Below are 20,424 nucleotides of genomic sequence, written 5' to 3'. Positions count from 1 at the left end.
AACGAAAAACGAACATTTATGGGTTGTATGTTTTGCCACAGACAAACATGGTGCACCAACATTATTAAAAGAAAGAGTGAAGGTAGTGGCTGCAAAGATTTACCCGCTCATCCATCACAAGAAGATTTGAGACTATGATTAAGAAGTGGGATGATCTGAAATGGGATGACCCTTTCTAATGTCACAATGTGATTAATAATATCAAACCACGAGTTGTATCTAAGGTAATAAAAGCTTCACTTTTTCCTTCTTGATCTTTGTTTGTTTATGGATTTATGCAACAGCTAAAATAGTGGAATTATGCAACAACTAAAATGCTGAACAAATAATAATATCCGCTGATCATCATAATCATAATGCTTATGATTCTTCAGTTCTTACACATAATGGGCGTTCATAGTATAATGACCCGTTGTTCTGGAAAAATAGCTAAACATGTTTAATTTGTATTGTAGATATCACTACATGCATGTCACAGGTTGCTGCATTATTGGTCCTGTTTTTTGATTAACGTATAGACAGAAATCGTATTTTTAGATGTTAGTGTAATGGTCGTTCAAAACCCGCAGCAAAGCGCGGACCACCAAACTAGTTTTGACTAAACAAATCATGTCAAATTTTACAAATGAATCGAAAGTATATTAGTTTCAAGAAATTATATTATTATTTTATAAAACATACTAAAAGGGGTGAATATGCCACTGTTTACAGTGGCAGGCTCGTACTACTATTAACTTCAGGGGTAAAATGTTTTCTTTTTTTCGTTTTTTTATTGAAAACTTTTTTCATTATCTTATTTTCAACTTTTTTCCTTTCTTTTTTCATTCCTTAATATTTTTTTTACGTTCAATTACCACCAAACAACTACTGTGAAGCACAGTTTTTTTCCTTAGTTTTGGTTGTATACTAAAAAGGCAATGGTGAAATGGCAATGGCATGAACAATATAGACTCAGTGGCGGAGTTTGAACGTTGCGTTTGGAGGGGCCAAATTTTGTCTAATGTGTGTGACGCCCCGTACAAAATCATCGTGTACGAATCATCAACAACAGGATCATTACAAGGTTAAGTACTATATGCTGTAATTAAAGAAGTTGCGTTCACGATAAAAAGGTGATGTCATAACCGACATCAAATGTTTTACATTTCAAAAGCATGCTTCACTAAGTAGAAGCAAATAAATAAGTGTACGTGACCCCAAAGGTCGTTACATAACATAGTTTTAAAAGTAAATAAGTTTGAATGCAAGATAAGTAGTCATGCGATAACAACTCTAAGTAGCGGGTTCTACAGCACGACTAGTACACAGCGGAAGCAACCTTAAGCACCTGAGAAATACATGCTTAAAAACGTCAACACAGGTTGGTGAGCTATAGTTTAAGTATAACAGTATGTAAGGTAGGCCACGAGATTTCAGTGCTACAAAGAGCGTTTCAAAACAGTATGATAAAGTATATGTTAACCGTGGGCACTTGGTAACTAACTTAACGTTTATACCCCCTGAAAGTACACTTGGCAAGTGCGTATGTCTACGAAGTATTAAACACTCATTAAATGCTAGCGCGACTTGCCCGAGTGGGGATGTCAAACCCTATGGATCCATATCTAAGATTCGCGTTCACGGTTCAAAAACCAATGATTAAACGTTACCGAGCTAAAGGGAATGTTTATGCCGTTGTATAACCCACACATATATAAGTTTAAGTACTCATGCCTAGTATGTAAAACATAAAATCCGCATGTATTCTCAGTTCCCAAAATAAGTTAAAGTAAAAAGGGAATGCTATAACTCACAATGATATGTAGCGGTAAAGTAGTAGTCGGGAAAGGTGTGCAAGTAAATGGTCCGAAGTCCTCAACCTAAGTCAAATAGTACTAAGTCAGTAAATCGTCTTAATAGGTTTAAAAGTATGTAATTAAGGTCTTAAGGGTCATCATCATTCATCATCAAACAAAAGGCGTAAAGTAAGTTTCGTTTATGAAAGTAGTTTTCAACAAAGTCTGACTTCAGTCAGTCACCACGGCCTCTACCCTTACTGAATTAAGGTGAGACCAGTGGCCATGGCTCCGTCTATGAGTCCCTTAAGTGTGGTAAAATTTACAGAAGCAAACTCGTCTTGGTTTGACCGTGGTGGCGGTCTAAGTGCGAGTAGGTCAGAAATTTCTGCACAACGTTAAAGGACATAGTAACGATCGGAGGGCCATAAATCCTAAACCGTAACTCGGATTAAGACGAGTCCTATATGAAAAGTTATATACTCAAAAAGTTCTATCTAAAAATCAAGGTTAGAACAGCCCAGGTCTACTGGTCTGTTCCAGAAGCATCAGGTCAGTAGGTTTTGGACAGAAGCAGTGAGTTTAAAAGGGTTCCGGTGGTCTTGGTGCTTGATGTTCATCATGGTTCTCATCCTTGATGCATATAGCTTCAAGTGTACAACTCATTGATGTATCTACATCATCTTAACCAAGTCTTGACCATCATAACCCATGTGCAAGTCTAAGACATGAAGCACAACTCACTTAAGAGTTGTATGAAGTTTGATGAACCAAAGTTGCATCAAAGTCTTAGATCTAACACATACATGGACTTTAAAGCTAATAACAAGTTACAAACTTGAAAGTAAACTAACTAATCAAGATCATAAGTAGTAGAACATAGTTCTTAGTTTGATCTTGAAGATCCAAGACTCAAAAGTCTAGATCCAAAGTTATATTTAATGAAAACTTATTTGTGTGTTCTTGAACTTCCAAGGTTAACTTAATTTGTTCAAGAGATATGAGATCAAGACTAACTTGTAGTACTTGACCATATAAACTAACTACATGAAATTAAAGTGCAAGAAGAAGTAAACTTAAATAAACAAGAAAAAGATTCATGGTTGTTCATACTTTTTAAAGATTCAACCAAAGTTGATCTTTAAGTAAAGTAAACTTTAAGTTTACTTCCATGACTTACAAGTATGATTTTATAAAACCATGAACTTAAATCTTTTGATGCAACATATGTAGAACATAAACTAGTAAGCTTAGTTCTTGTTTGTTCTTGAAAACACAAGATATTATGAAGAATTCAAACTAGTAAGTTTGATTCTTGAAAGCTAGTAATTAAGTAACAAGAAACTACAAAGTAAGTAACAACAACATGATTTAAATAACTAGTAATCAAAGACAAGTAACATTTAAATAAAAGAATGATGATGATGAAGATGTAGATTTCGATTTTTAGAAGTAAAAAGAGAAGAGAATTAATTGTTTCAAGTCACTTACAAGATGAGAGAAAGAGAGAAAATGAAGCAAGTAAAGTGTGTGTTTGAATGAGAGGGAATACAAGTGAAGTAGTATTACATAAAATGAAACAAAAAAGGCACTCCCAAGGCCTAAAACTTTCGGCCAGCAGCAGCTCACAAGGGGGGAGGGCTTTGTTTGGTGGTCTCTAGCATGTAAAGCTTCAAAAGTTGGTTACTTGGTGTGTTTACATGGGAATTATATGATAACAAGATTCTAAAGGAAGTAACTAACTAGTTACATGTTAAATGGTGCTTACAAGTTGCAAGAGTGGGCTAAATGGTCCATTACAAAATGTAGGGTGGGCTTGGAAGTCCAATAACATGAGTCCATTACACTAACAAAGCCCAAGTTCAAATAAATCACAAGTTAAACCAATTAAAGCCCAAGTAACTAACTAATAGCCTTAGTTAATTAAAATGATTAATAAATTTAATCATGAATGTAAATAATATCTAAAAATATTATTCGTGAAAGTTCCGGGTGTCACAAAGACGTTTCGGGCACTTAAAAGTCAAGTACGGGCAATCATGGCAACATGTAAATGTAATAACATACATCCGTTTTATCACACGTATTAATAATAATAATTATTAATAAATAAACGTTGGAAATTCCAGGGTCGTTACATTACCCACCTGTTAAAGAAAATTTCGTCCCGAAATTTAAGCTGAGGTAGATGGAGGAGTTAGGAAAAGGTGAGGATACTTCCGCACCATTTGATCCTCTAGCTCCCAAGTAAACTCAGGTCCTCGTTTGGCATTCCATCGTACTCGTACAATTGGAATCTTGTTGCGTTTCAAAGTTTTGATCTCACGATCCATAATCTCAACTGGTTCTTCCACAAAGTGGAGTTTGTCGTCAATCGTAAGTTCCTCAAGTGGTATGATAAGTTTGGGTGCGGCAAGACACTTCTTCAAGTTCGATACATGGAAGGTAGGATGAACTGAGCTCAATTGTGCTGGTAGATCCAAACGGTATGCAACTGGTCCAACACGTTCCAAGATCTTGAAAGGACCAATGTATCGTGGGTTCAACTTTCCACGTTTTCCAAAACGGATCGCACCTTTCCAAGGTGCAACCTTTAACATTACACGATCACCAATGTTGAATTCAAAGTCTTTACGCTTAAGATCGGCATAACTCTTTTGGCGATCACGGGCAGTCTTAAGTCTAGCTTGAATCTGATCAATCTTCTCCGTGGTTTCGTGGACCACCTCGGGTCCGGTGATTTGCTTTTCGCCTACTTCGGCCCAACAAATAGGAGATCGGCACTTACGGCCATACAATGCTTCAAAAGGTGCAGCATTAATGCTTGAGTGATAACTGTTGTTGTACGAGAATTCGGCGAGTGGCAAATGCCTTTCCCAGGCCTTTCCAAAATCAATAACACATGCACGCAACATGTCCTCCAAGGTCTGAATCGTTCGTTCACTTTGCCCGTCAGTCTGAGGGTGATATGCAGTGCTCATGTCGAGACGAGTTCCCATGGCTTCTTGCAAAGAACGCCAAAATCTAGAAGCAAATCGGGGATCGCGATCTGAGATGATCGATAAAGGTACACCATGACGAGACACTACCTCCTTGATGTATAATTGAGCAAGTCTCTCCATTGTATCAGTTTCCTTCATCGCTAGAAAGTGTGCAGATTTGGTAAGGCGGTCAACAATAACCCAAATAGTATCGTATCCGCCCACCGTCTTCGGCAGCTTAGTAATGAAATCCATTGTGATCCTTTCCCACTTCCATTGTGGGATTTCCGGCTGTTGAAGTAACCCAGAAGGTCTCTGATGTTCGGCCTTAACTTTCGAACAAGTCAAACACTTCCCAACATAAGTTGCAACGTCCTTCTTAAGATTCGGCCACCAATACTGTTCTTTAAGGTCGTGGTACATTTTACCCACTCCAGGATGAATTGAATATCTCGACTTGTGTGCTTCATCAAGTATCAGGTTCCGTAGATCTCCATAAAGGGGTACCCAAATTCTTCCGGCATAACATCGGAGTCCAGACTCCCTAACCTCGAATCGAGAGACAAGTATGTTCAAATGTTCGTGAGATATGTTCTCCTCCTTGAGAGCCTCAACTTGGGCTACTCTGATCTGGCTGTTGAGGTTCGAATGGATGGTGATGTTCAGAGCCCTAACACGAAGAGGTGCCGTCCTCTCCTTTCGGCTTAAAGCGTCAGCTACAACATTGGCCTTGCCAGGGTGATAACGGAGTTCGCAATCATAGTCGTTGAGCGTCTCGATCCATCGACGCTGTCTCATATTCAGTTGCTTTTGATCAAAGATGTGCTGGAGACTCTTGTGATCGGTGAAAATAGTGCTCTTAGTTCCATACAAATAATGTCTCCACAATTTGAGCGCAAAGACAACGGCTCCAAGTTCAAGATCATGCGTAGTGTAGTTCCGCTCGTGAATCTTCAATTGGCGGGAGGCATAGGCAATAACCTTTGATCGTTGCATCAGTACATAACCAAAACCACTCTTCGATGCATCACAATAAACAACGAAATCGTCACTGCCTTCGGGAAGCGATAGAATAGGTGCGGAGGTTAACTTCTTCTTCAAAGTTTGGAATGCTGATTCGTGTGCGGGTTCCCAAATGAACTTCTTCCCTTTTTGAGTCAGCGCGGTCAAAGGACGAGCAATCAGAGAAAATCCTTCGATAAACCTTCGATAATAACCGGCGAGACCTAGGAATTGGCGAATATGCGTTGGAGTAGTGGGGGTCTCCCACTTGCTGATGGCTTCAATCTTGGCGGGATCAACTTTGATACCCTGGTCGCTCACAACATGACCCAAAAACTGTACTTCCTTTAACCAAAATTCACACTTGGAGAATTTGGCGTAAAGTTGCTCTTGTCTTAAGAGTTCAAGCACTAATCGGAGGTGTTGCTCATGTTCTTCTTCGCTCTTAGAGTAGATGAGGATATCATCTATGAAGACGATAACAAACTTGTCCAAATAAGGCTTGCAGACACGATTCATGAGGTCCATGAACACGGCAGGTGCATTTGTCAAACCGAATGGCATCACGAGAAACTCATAATGACCATAACGGGTTCTGAATGCAGTCTTCATCACGTCACTTTCCTTCACCCTCAACTGGTGATAGCCGGATCGCAAATCGATCTTTGAATAAACGCTCGATCCTTGTAGTTGATCAAAAAGATCGTCAATTCGTGGAAGAGGATACCGATTCTTGATTGTCAATTTGTTGAGCTCACGGTAGTCGATACACATACGAAAGGATCCATCCTTCTTCTTCACAAACAACACAGGTGCGCCCCAAGGCGAGAAGCTTGGTTGAATAAATCCTCGGTCTAACAGCTCTTGTAGTTGGCTTTGTAATTCTTGCATCTCGGAAGGTGCGAGTCGATAAGGTGCGCGAGCTACAGGTGCACCTCCTGGCACTAAATCAATCTGAAATTCTACGGCTCTAGGCGGCGGTAATCCAGGCAATTCTTCAGGGAAGACATCGAAAAATTCGTTCACAATTCGAACGTCGTTCACGCTCTTCACCTCAGTTTCTACCGCTTTCACATGTGCTAGGACAGCAAAACGTCCCTTCTTCATAATCTTTTGCGCTTTCACGCAACTAATGAGGTTCAACTTCGAGGTACATCTCTCTCCATAGATAACCAGTGGTTCGCCATCTCCTTGTGGTATGCATAGTGCTTTATCTCCACAGATAATATCGGCCTTTATCTTGCTCAACCAATCCATACCAATGATCACGTCAAAACTTCCCAGTTTGATAGGTATCAAATCAATTTCGAAATCTGCACCAACTATGTTGATAATAGCTCCTCGACTAATGTGGTCAACTTTTTCAAGTTTTTCATTTGCGACCTCGACAAGCATACTTTCTTTTAACGGGACTAATGACCAATTAATCTTATCGCAAAAATGTCTACATACATAACTTCTATCCGCACCAGTATCATACAAGACAGAAGCTAAAAGATTGTTGATTTTGAATATACCTGTCACCAAGTCGGGGTTATCGCGTGCATCCCTTGCATTAACATTAAAATCTCTACCACGGGGTGGTCCTCCGTCTTTTCGCTTGTTGGGGCATGCATTTCTGAAATGGCCCGTCTGTCCACATTCGTAGCACTTCTTAGGTCCATTGGTGTTCGGCTTCCCATTCAAAGTGGTGACCTTGCAGTCTTTCTCGATATGCCCAGCCCGTTGGCATTTCTCACAGACAACATTGCAATACCCAATGTGGTGTTTGTAACACCTCTTGCATTGAGGTAGGGTTCCCTTGTAGTTCGGGTTGGAGTTGGTGTTGTTGTTGGGATTAGGATTTCCACCGTTGTTGTGCCTCTTGGCGGGGGTTTGATCGTAGTTTCTCCCCCTGTTGTTGTTGTTGTTGTTGTTGTTGTTGTTGTTGTTGTTGTGGTTTGTGGTTGTTATGGTTGTTGTCTCATTTCCTCTTTTTACTACTACCGGCTTCAAACTTAGCCTTCTCCGGCTCGTCAAGGATGATTTGATTCAGGAGAGTATGCGCCATGCGCATTGCTTCGGGAACATTCGGTGGTTTGGATGAGGTGACATTTCCTTTGATGGACTTAGGGAGTCCCGAGAAGTATTTCTCCATGCGCTTGAATTCGGGGGTGACCATGGTCGGACACATTAATGCTAACTCCAAAAACCTACGATTGTAACTGTTAAGATCGTTCCCTACGGCCTTCAACTGCATGAATTCAATTTCCATCTTCTGAATTTCGGTTCTCGGACAATACTCATCAATCATAGCCGCCTTGAATTCCTCCCATGGCGTAGTTGAAATGGCGAGAGCTGAGATGACGGGAAGAAGCAGACCCATCGAGAATCGAGGAATGACCATTTACTCCTTCCCTTACGGGGCTCATGGAGTAGCGTATTTCGAAAGTATACGCCTCATCGATACCTTTCGCTTGAGCTAACGTGTTCCACCACGTTAGCGCGCCGTCAGATAGCATACAAGATGCAAACTTGGTCTTATTATCCTCCGAACAGTTGCTAACTCGGAATACTGATTCAAGTTTCTCGAACCATCTGGTGAGACCAACTGGTCCCTCGGTGCCGCTGAAGTTATGCGGTTTGCAGCTCTGGAATTCCTTGTATGTACACCCATTTCGAACGGGTGGAATAACCGGTGGTGGTAGCGGTGGAGCTTCGAGATTTCTTTCTGCTAGGGCTGCAGCGACCCGTTCGTTGATCATGTCCTCAATCTGGGCAGCGGTAGGTGTGGATCTTCCGTTAGCCATGGTATTATAAACAAAAGTTTTGACCCAAGTCAAAATCCAGCATGCAAGTAGTAATAATACAGTATATAGTGACCAATCATGGAATCAAAACATCACATGTTATTAAATAATGCATCTAGGTACAAATACCACAGAATCATCGTACAACAATGTAAATAGAACATCGTGCAAGAATTAAATAATGCAAAGTTCCATTCATTAATAATAATAAGTTTCATACATCCGAATAAGTTCGTACAATACATATGAAATACATGAAACTATATCTAGATTACATCATGAAATCTAAATACAAAGTCCTACGGTGAAGGCGGGTGAACTGCTCCTCGAGCCAACTGCTCCTCGAGCTCAGTGACTCGAGCTCGGAGAGTCTCAACCTCCCTCATCAGTTCCTCGTTAGAGGGAGCTGGTGGGGCAGGCGGTGCAGGTGGGGCGGGTGGTGCCGGTGGTGCTGATGTAGATGGTCCGGCTCCGGATGTAGATGGTACGTCCCTAAATGTAAGTGGTCTGTATCTAAATCTAGGTGGTACGGTTCCAGGAATAGTCAATACGTAACGGGGAACCTTACGTATCTGTGGGTCGGCAGGGTATGGCACAACTCGTTTACGAGCAGTAACCCTACGACGATGGCCAAAAGCGTCAGTAAAAGCACGACCTCCATTCACCCCTGGAATGACGGTGCCGTCGAAACGGTACCGCTTCCTCGACGGGGTGGAGGGTGCCTGAATAGGTCTATCAGCAGGATCCTCATCATCGCTGGAGTCGTCTGATGATGATGAATCGGCGGATGATGAGTCATCCGAATCGTGTGGTGGTGACACTGGTGGCTGAGCTGGTAATCCAAAGCGTCCGAAGGCGGCCAACATCTGTCGGTGTCTGCCTGGCGGAATCACGACTAAACGTCCGTCGGGAGTGCGTCGGCAAGGCGTGCGCATGTGGTTATGAAACGGCCCTTCCCCTAACTCTGCGGGGATCTCAATACCACCAATGCGGGGCTGTGACCTCGAGGGTCCGGGAGCAGAAACTGGGGCAGGTGCACTAGTACCATCTCCGGAAGTGGAAGCGCTGCGATCACTAGTGGGTGTCGGGGCCGGTGTATCGGCAGTAGCAGCAGCAGGTGTAGCAGTAGGTAGGGCGACGGGGTCTGAGTCTGTACTGCCCGAAATGCCAGCAGGTGGAACATCCGACATCTGAACAAGGAAAAATAAATTTTCCATGTCAGTATGTCATAAAGCAAGCAAATAATAGGCCAACAGTTTAAATCATGTATAACAATAAGTAGCATGGCAATAATAACGAATCGTACAGAAGTAGCATGCAATTGAAAGCAAGTAATATCATGCAGTAGTGAAATCATGTAGTAGCATACGGCATATAGCAGAAAAAGTAAGCATTAGCATGAAGTAAGCTCAGCGGAAACAAGTAAACTAGGAAGTTGTAGATTAGTCCTATTAGTGAATCCTACTCGGGTCGGTCTTAGACTCACTAATGCAACCTAATTCCCTACAACCAATGCTCTGATACCAAATGTGACGCCCCGTACAAAACCATCGTGTACGAATCATCAACAACAGGATCATTACAAGGTTAAGTACTATATGCTGTAATTAAAGAAGTTGCATTCACGATAAAAAGGTGATGTCATAACCGACATCAAATGTTTTACATTTCAAAAGCATGCTTCACTAAGTAGAAGCAAATAAATAAGTGTACGTGACCCCAAAGGTCGTTACATAACATAGTTTCAAAAGTAAATAAGTTTGAATGCAAGATAAGTAGTCATGCGATAACAACTCTAAGCAGCGGGTTCTACAGCACGACTAGTACACAGCGGAAGCAACCTCAAGCACCTGAGAAATACATGCTTAAAAACGTCAACACAAAGGTTAGTGAGCTATAGTTTAAGTATAACAGTATGTAAGGTAGGCCACGAGATTTCAGTGCTACAAAGAGCGTTTCAAAACAGTATGATAAAGTATATGTTAACCGTGGGCACTTGGTAACTAACTTAACGTTTATACCCCCTGAAAGTACACTTGGCAAGTGCGTATGTCTACGAAGTATTAAACACTCGTTAAATGCTAGCGCGACTAGCCCGAGTGGGGATGTCAAACCCTATGGATCCATATCTAAGATTCACGTTCACGGTTCAAAAACCAATGATTAAACGTTACCGAGCTAAAGGGAATGTTTATGCCGTTGTATAACCAACACATATATAAGTTTAAGTACTCGTGCCTAGTATGTAAAACATAAAATCCGCATGTATTCTCAGTTCCCAAAATAAGTTAAAGTAAAAAGGGAATGCTATAACTCACAATGATATGTAGCGGTAAAGTAGTAGTCGGGAAAGGTGTGCAAGTAAATGGTCCGAAGTCCTCAACCTAAGTCAAATAGTACTAAGTCAGTAAATCGTCTTAATAGGTTTAAAAGTATGTAATTAAGGTCTTAAGGGTCATCATCATTCATCATCAAACAAAAGGCGTAAAGTAAGTTTCGTTTATGAAAGTAGTTTTCAACAAAGTCTGACTTCAGTCAATCACCACGGCCTCTACCCTTACTGAATTAAGGTGAGACCAGTGGCCATGGCTCCGTCTATGAGTCCCTTAAGTGTGGTAAAATTTACAGAAGCAAACTCGTCTTGGTTTGACCGTGGCGGCGGTCTAAGTGCGAGTAGGTCAGAAATTTCTGCACAACGTTAAAGGACATAGTAACGATCGGAGGGCCATAAATCCTAAACCGTAACTCGGATTAAGACGAGTCCTATATGAGAAGTTATCTACTCGAAAAGTTCTATCTAAAAATCAAGGTTAGAACAGCCCAGGTCTACTGGTCTATTCCAGAAGCATCAGGTCAGTAGGTTTTGGACAGAAGCAGTGAGTTTAAAAGGGTTCCGGTGGTCTTGGTGCTTGATGTTCATCATGGTTCTCATCCTTGATGCATATAGCTTCAAGTGTACAACTCATTGATGTATCTACATCATCTTAACCAAGTCTTGACCATCATAACCCATGTGCAAGTCCAAGACATGAAGCACAACTCACTTAAGAGTTGTATGAAGTTTGATGAACCAAAGTTGCATCAAAGTCTTAGATCTAACACATACATGGACTTTAAAGCTAATAATAAGTTACAAACTTGAAAGTAAACTAACTAATCAAGATCGTAAGTAGTAGAACATAGTTCTTAGTTTGATCTTGAAGATCCAAGACTCAAAAGTCTAGATCCAAAGTTATATTTAATGAAAACTTATTTGTGTGTTCTTGAACTTCCAAGGTTAACTTAATTTGTTCAAGAGATATGAGATCAAGACTAACTTGTAGTACTTGACCATATAAACTAACTACATGAAATTAAAGTGCAAGAAGAAGTAAACTTAAATAAACAAGAAAAAGATTCATGGTTGTTCATACTTTTTAAAGATTCAACCAAAGTTGATCTTTAAGTAAAGTAAACTTTAAGTTTACTTCCATGACTTACAAGTATGATTTTATAAAACCATGAACTTAAATCTTTTGATGCAACATATGTAGAACATAAACTAGTAAGCTTAGTTCTTGTTTGTTCTTGAAAACACAAGATATTATGAAGAATTCAAACTAGTAAGTTTGATTCTTGAAAGCTAGTAATTAAGTAACAAGAAACTACAAAGTAAGTAACAACAACATGATTTAAATAACTAGTAATCAAAGACAAGTAACATTTAAATAAAAGAATGGTGATGATGAAGATGTAGATTTCGGTTTTTAGAAGTAAAAAGAGAAGAGAATTAATTGTTTCAAGTCACTTACAAGATGAGAGAAAGAGAGAAAATGAAGCAAGTAAAGTGTGTGTTTGAATGAGAGGGAATACAAGTGAAGTAGTATTACATAAAATGAAATAAAAAAGGCACTCCCAAGGCCTAAAACTTTCGGCCAGCAGCAGCTCACAAGGGGGGAGGGCTTTGTTTGGTGGTCTCTAGCATGTAAAGCTTCAAAAGTTGGTTACTTGGTGTGTTTACATGGGAATTATATGATAACAAGATTCTAAAGGAAGTAACGAACTAGTTACATGTTAAATGGTGCTTACAAGTTGCAAGAGTGGGCTAAATGGTCCATTACAAAATGTAGGGTGGGCTTGGAAGTCCAATAACATGAGTCCATTACACTAACAAAGCCCAAGTTCAAATAAATCACAAGTTAAACCAATTAAAGCCCAAGTAACTAACTAATAGCCTTAGTGAATTAAAATGATTAATAAATTTAATCATGAATGTAAATAATATCTAAAAATATTATTCGTGAAAGTTCCGGGTGTCACAAAGACGTTTCGGGCACTTAAAAGTCAAGTACGGGCAATCATGGCAACATGTAAATGTAATAACATACATCCGTTTTATCACACGTATTAATAATAATAATTATTAATAAATAAACGTTGGAAATTTCAGGGTCGTTACAATGTGTGTTCTGTTATTAGCAAGAAAAAACACTAATTTTGGTGAACAAAATTGCATATATTATATGCATTTTAGGTGACAATACTGATTCTAATTGTATATTATGTAAGTTAACTTCTTAAACTTTAGTTTTAATTGATTTCAAGATAAAAATGCCCAAGATATATAAAATAATGAAGTAAATTGTAGATGAAAACAAAATATGCGGGCCTTCACAATTTTTGTCATACCTTCTTCATACGGACTCCGACTTAATTGATTTAAAAGACCAAACGTCCGTAACTCAAAGGGCTACAAGATACCATTACTTACTGAAAATTTTGGATGGGCGAGGGCCCCCTCCTGCCCCTAATAAGCTCCGCCCCTGAATATAGTCATTTTTCCGATGTCATCTGACGTCATATATATATATATATATATATATATATATATATATATATATATATATATATATATATATTTAAATAAGTATATAGCGTAACTATTTTTCACAGTAATATGTGGCTCTTCCTGATGGTTATCATTTATAGTTGTCCTCCTCCAGATTACCTGCATATAAACATCGAAGTAAGAGCAACAAATAACACATGCATATTGACGGAGTTCTATAGTCCCATATTTCAAGTTTGCCCGAGTTTTCAAGCAAGTGACCAAACAAAGTGCAAGAAGTAAATAAAGTGGAAGGGTATATTAGGAATTTTAATAATGTAAAACCATTGGCTTCTTCCACATGTTTTTTTATACTAATTATTTATTCAATAATTCGATCTTTAGCTGTTTCACTCATCTGTGTGCTTTCATTTCTATAAATACAATCTACTAGCTTTTCAATTTCTCATCAATCACTTGCAACACACATACAAATCAAACAAGACCCATTTGATCATTTAATTAACCATATTCTGTTTTAACATTTTGAAGAATATTTGGAGACAATATGAATTCAAGAAGCAGAGCATGGATGGTGGCCGGAACAGTTGGACTGGTGGAAGCACTCAAAGATCAAGGCTTTGCACGGTGGAACTACACCATCCGAACAGTCCACCACCACGCTAAGTCAAATCTCCGGTCACTGTCTCAGACTAATAAGTTGTCTTCTCCGGCAGCCATGGCTTCAAACAGATGCATGAATGATAAAGCCAAGCAATCAGAAGAGTCATTGAGAAAAGTTATGTACTTGAGCTGTTGGGGTCCCAATTAAATACCACGGAGTACATTACTAAATATATTTTAAAGGATAATTAACTCTTTTAATAGTTTATTATGAAATTATAACTATGATGATGCTTAGATATACATACTAAGGGAACTTCATTATCACGTCCGAAAACTAGTGACTTGTGAATGTACTTATAATTGCTATCAATTATCAAACAATGTACAAGCTTCATTGTCCATTTGCTATTTTTTTTCTTTCTTTTTTTGACATTTAATATATAACAAGATTGATCAGATCAACTTAATAGTAAGAAAAAGATTTTAGTTTCAAAGTCATGTATCACTTAAAAAATTAAACAGAATTAATGTATTTATATAAACTCACGAGCTACTTTCTTTATTAATTACCAGTTGATTTTATTAATTACCAGATGATGGTTAGTACACTGTAACCAACTCTTTTTTTTTTTAAAGATGATATTTTCCTAAGATGGTGGAGTACTTTTTATTACGGAGTACTAATCAATCATATCGAAGATTCAGCTATTAAAAAAAAAAAAAAACAATCATATTGAAGAGAATAATAACACATAGAAAAGTCTGAAATCACAATTTATAAATAGGGTTTTTGAATAACACTTGCTATAATTTTAATTAGTATTAAGTATATGACTATATATTACTCCTCCATCTAATAAAAAGAGGTCACATTATTATTTATATCTATTCTAAATTAATTGTCTCTTACTTAAAATAATATGGAGTATTAAAAGTCAATGAAACTCTAATTTATATATGAAAGTCAATAAAACATCTACTCATAATTTTTCTCTCACTTGCTTTGTTAAGAAAAGAAATTAATTCGGATAAAATATTAAATGAATCACAAAATAGACATTTTAACAACACATTTTAAATTTAACCTTTTTTATTAAGAGACACTCTTTGTAGGATGGAGAGAGTAAGATTTAAGAAGATTATTAGGATCGACCAACCTTCATTTAAATTCTATTTTTTGAGTATCTTTTTTTCCCTAGGATAGTGGTGAATTTTGATTTGTTTTGTAAACTATAAATTTGATAATATATCAGTGGAGAAGGGTGTTAGATTCGAAGCAAAGGAAGCAGAGACCGGTTTAAGGCGTTAAAATAGAACATTTTGACGTGTTTATTAAGGATAAATGAGTTGGTGTCGATGTAGATGATTCCTAATCTTTCATTCGTTGAGTAGATTGGACACCCTCTTTCGTGCTTTTGGATCATGTTTTACTTTAGGTTGTGATAGTTTTTGTGTTTTTACTAGCTCTCATTTGTCTGCATTTTTTAATTGATCATCGTATGTTGTGAGCTTTTTTTTTTTTTTTTTTTTTTTTTTTTTTTTTTTTTTTAAGGCAAGGTTAGTTGTTAGTTGTTAGTTGTTAGACTCGAACTTGGGTCACTCTCGAATCCATGGAACATGAATACCAATGAGCTGTTAGTTGTTGTGAGCTTTTGTTTTAAGTTGTGTCAGCTTGGTAGTTTTGAATTGTTTGTATTTTGCTAGGGGCTTTATCATTTTGATGACTATTCGGTTATAAAAGTAATATCGTTATTTCTAGGGAAAAAGGTGTCAGATTGATTTGTTATAAGAAAACAAATTGATGTTTTCTGCACCTAATAAAGTGTATGAACATGTTTAAATAAGTGATGTAATTAATTAAAGTTCAAATATGTTGGAAATAATCGATTAAATGTTCAAATCAAAATTTGACATCGGAAATTGAATGAGAATAATGTACACATACAAGCACTTGAGAATCTATCTTTATCACTAACAGAAAAACTAATCCGCTTTTATGTCGAGTATGTTGTATGATTAAAAGCGATTCAACAAATAGTATCATAACTATAGTTGTAGCCCTCATTTTAGTGTAACTAATTGATTTTAAGGTATTAAATTAGTCATGAACTTTTAAATGTAGGACATGTTATCAGGGTATATTAGAAATAATTTAAAATTTTTGATTGTGTAAGAGCCCTCTCAATAGTAGTGTCAATCTTGTGCCAATTAAATGCCAATCCTATACTACCATTAGGAGTCTATTGCCAGCAGCACAAGGCTCGAAATCTGTTGGTGTTAAAGAAAAGAAAATGAACAATGTGGCGGGTTCAAAAAAAAAAAAAAACACCTACAAAGAACTTCAAAACTTTGACATTTTGATGCAAAAAATGGCGGCGGAGGAGTTGACAATCAAGAAATTGAAAGCATGAGGTAGTCTCATGGAATACCCACGGTCTCGGAAATAAATGGTTTCGTTTTTCAAGTGCAATTTTGGCGACACAAGATGCAAGTATTAGTTTTTTCGATTCCCATAACATGCTGATATTGTGTCTTGGGTCCATCTCAATATGGGACTTTTTTAGTCGCTGACGCTGGTAGAATTTTGGGGTCCAAAGCTTGCAAAAATAGTGACTTCAAAGACGTCTAGTTTTGGGTATTGGTTTGGCCGGCTACAATTCGGGCAAATGGGTTTGCAAGAAACCATTATATCTTTGACGAGAAGTGCACTTTTTGGACTTCTTTCGTTCGGATCATCAAGTTTTAAGTTTTCTAATTAGCGTCTCCATTTAGAGTATGTTACGGTCATTATCTTTATCTTAGGATTTCAATCTTTTTATCTTAAGGCATCCGGTTTAGTTTTGTTGGTAGGATCAATTGTTAGTTTTCATCCGAGTGGCTTTCAATGCTTGTATTATGATCGTGAACCTTCATTATTTTAATGAATGGTTTCTCGATTTTGTTTATGGTTATATATATATATATATATATATATATATATATATATATATATATATATATATATATATATATATAGGGGCAGGATCAATGGGGAAGTAACCAAGCGGGGGGAAGCAAATTTTATTTTTTTCATTTTTTTGGAATTTTTTTTCCGACATCAATATCACACGAAAATATGAACATTTAGAAGAGACACTTCATGATGAATGTTATTATTTAGGCGGGAAAACGATCGACAAAAATAACATTCAAGATAATATTGTTCGTGAAGAATATGAACGTTTTTTTTCTTCATGTTTTGTGAAGTAAAATTTAGCCCGATTTAGAGTTTAGGATTTAGGGTTTAGGGTTTGGTGTTTTGAGTTTATTCCATAAACCCAAAACACCAAATCCTAAACCCTAAATTCTAAACCGTTCGTGTTAAAAACTCAATCTAAATCCTAAATCTAAACCCTAAATCTAAACCCTAAACCCTAAATTTCTAAACCCTAATATCTAAACCCTATAAACCCTAATATATAAACCCTAATATCTAAACCCCAATAGCTAAAACCTCAACATACGCTCGAAAAACACGAATAATTGTTATATATTACTTCTTCGAGCATTTTTCCGCCAAAATAAAAACATTTATCACAAAGTGTCTCTACTAAATGTTCATATTTTCATCCCATCTATAATGTTCGTGAACAAAGTTTTTTCAAAAAACGAAAAAAAAAAGTTTTTGCTTCCCCTCGATTGGTTACTTCCCTCTTGATCCTACATATATATATATGATCAATGGGGAAGTAACCAATCGGGGGGAAGCGGGGTGAAGCAAAAAAAAATTTCGTTTTTTTGGAATTGTTTTTTTCCGGCATCAAGATCACACGAAAATATGAACATTTAGAAAAGACACTTCGTGATGAATGTTATTATTTAGGCGGGAAAACGATCGACAAAAATAACATTCAAGATAATATTTTTCGTGAAGAATGTGAACATTTTTTTCATGTTTTGTGAAGTAAAATTTAGCTCGATTTAGAGTTTAGGTTTTAGGGTTTAGGGTTTGGTGTTTTGGGTTTATTCCATAAACCCAAAACACCAAACCCTAAATCCTAATGTAACGACCCGGATTTTTTCGACTACTTGATTATACTATTTACATGATTTAATAATTCCGACTTGATAAGCAATGAATTTTAATAAGTCTTGAACCTCCGGAAAGAGTTTTACACAAGCTTTTAGTCACCCTTTTATTCTTACGATTCACGAACGTCATAACTTGTATTAATTATATATATATATATATATATATATATATATATATATATATATATATATATATATATATATATATATATATATATATATATGTGTGTGTGTGTGTGTGTGTGTGTGTGTGTGTGTGTGTGTGTGTGTGTGTGTGTATATTTATATATATTTAACTTGAAAATATGATAATTAAATATGTCATTAAGTATATTAACAAAGTATTATATATATATATATATATATATATATATATATATATATATATATATATATATATATATATTTTCATACTACTAATTTAAAGAGTTTTTGAACAATATATATGTTACTATTTAAACGACGTAATTAACTTATGTTAAAATGTATTTACATATAATGTATTACGAGTATAAATACATCCTTACAAGTATTAAATACACTTTATAATATACCAATACATATAAAGGATAGCTATACTCGTATTTTCGTTCAATTTCCTCAAGAATTCTACTCGCATTCATACGACATTTTTACCCGTATTATACACAGCTTCTAGAAGTATTTACTATTGGTATATACCAATAGAAATCTGCAATTATTTGTGTAATATGTCATCCATGACATATTACATTTTAACTTATCTTAGATATTTTCACTAAAAGCCAAATTTTCAAGCCTATAAATAAGCACCATTTCTAACTCATTTTTACACATTCATTTTCCAAATTTTACTTCCAATTTTCACACACACTTGCAAGAACTCTCTTAAGTTTTGTTCTACTACTTCTTTCCAGCAACTTTACATTCTAAACTTGAGTTAAAAACTCTACTTCAACTCTTGTTCAATTCATATGTTTATAGCTATCTATATAAGAGTTTATAAACTAGAACATAGTTTAGTTGATTCTAAACTTGTTTGAAAAACTAATCTAATCTTTCTAACTTAACTCTAATAACACTTATTTATATGTATTATGATGTTATATTAAGTTAATATAAGAACTTATAACTTGTACATATGAAGAACACCTTGAAACTTAACATATATCCTTTAATCTCCATTCAGTAAAAAGCGGGCTGTTTTGGGTTGGGAATTAAAAACCTATCTTAGAATTTGAGTTCGAGGCTAAGACTTTGGAAATATGTTAATATATGTAAATAAGACATCCAGTATTTTTTTCATGATTTTAGGCAAAGTGGAAGTATTTTTATCAAAAATCATATATTGGGTGGATGCCGGAATTTTTTCAAATCTGTCCACCGACACAAAAAGAGGGTAAAGCTCTAAAAATTACTACTTGAGATGAAATTTTGGAATTGGTTTTGTAAAATTGACTTCTTAAGGAATCCATAGCAATTTTATTCACTTTAAACGGAGTTGTAATGAATATTTGGCGAACAAAACAAAACCTGCTAAAATTAACATGGTATGGACGAAATTTATATTATAAAAACTATATTAACCATATCCTTGTTAACTTTTCCTATATCCTATATATATTTGGACATGTTATCATTAGTATAACAAAATATTATAATCTTGATTAATTTCGAGATTGTATATATATATAATAATCTTGGTACGTTCCATGACAATACGTGCACAATACGTTTTGATAAATCCTAAGACAATACGTACACAATACGTCTTAGTTAATTCTAAGACAATACGTATACAATACATCTCTGGATTGATGCAAGACAATACGTACACAATACTCCCTGGGGTAATTCTAAGATTATATATATATATATATATATATATATATATATATATATATATATATATATATATATATATATATATATATATATATACCGATTATTGGACTGTTGGACTGTTGGACTTTTCGGACTATTTTGGACTACTAAACTTGACAACTTAAATAATCACATGTGATTGAAAATATAAATAATCACATGTGATTGAAAATATAAACTTAAATAATCACATGTGATTGAAAATATAAATAATCACATGTGATTGAAAATATAAACTTAAACAATCACATGTGATTGAATATATGATATGAACTTGCTATATTAATTTTGTTCACATGTATTATTATCTGAATCGTTATTATTATTATAGGTTCGTGAATCCAATGACGATGACCATATTTTTAATAAGTTAAAAACTTATTATTAATATACTTTTACTACCGTGATTATATAGTCCCATTTTTAAACTCTACAAATATTTTGGGATGAGAATACATGCATTTTATGTTTTACGCCATGGACACAAGTACTTAAAATATATTCTACGT

At 36.1% G+C, this 20,424-nt stretch overlaps 1 protein-coding gene across 4 annotated transcripts; it reads left to right on the top strand.

Annotated features, from left to right (window-relative positions):
- Positions 1-39: 39 nt before the first annotated feature.
- On the top strand, positions 40-14,398 carry LOC139850277 (uncharacterized). Of its 4 annotated transcripts, none has more exons than XM_071839868.1 (3): positions 40-224; positions 13,530-13,692; positions 13,907-14,398. In XM_071839868.1, the coding sequence occupies exon 3, from the start codon at positions 13,923-13,925 to the stop codon at positions 14,184-14,186; it is 264 nt and encodes an 87-aa protein (XP_071695969.1). In that variant the 5' UTR covers positions 40-224; positions 13,530-13,692; positions 13,907-13,922; the 3' UTR covers positions 14,187-14,398. The 4 variants fall into 4 exon arrangements, with proteins under 4 accessions (XP_071695969.1, XP_071695968.1, XP_071695967.1 ...); XM_071839867.1 differs by having other exon boundaries at positions 13,516-13,670; XM_071839866.1 differs by having other exon boundaries at positions 13,516-13,692.
- Positions 14,399-20,424: the final 6,026 nt, after the last annotated feature.

This window comes from Rutidosis leptorrhynchoides, chromosome 5, assembly GCF_046630445.1.
Source record: "Rutidosis leptorrhynchoides isolate AG116_Rl617_1_P2 chromosome 5, CSIRO_AGI_Rlap_v1, whole genome shotgun sequence".
NCBI classification, from domain to species: domain Eukaryota; kingdom Viridiplantae; phylum Streptophyta; class Magnoliopsida; order Asterales; family Asteraceae; genus Rutidosis; species Rutidosis leptorrhynchoides.
This window is presented reverse-complemented; position numbering and strand designations above follow the sequence as displayed.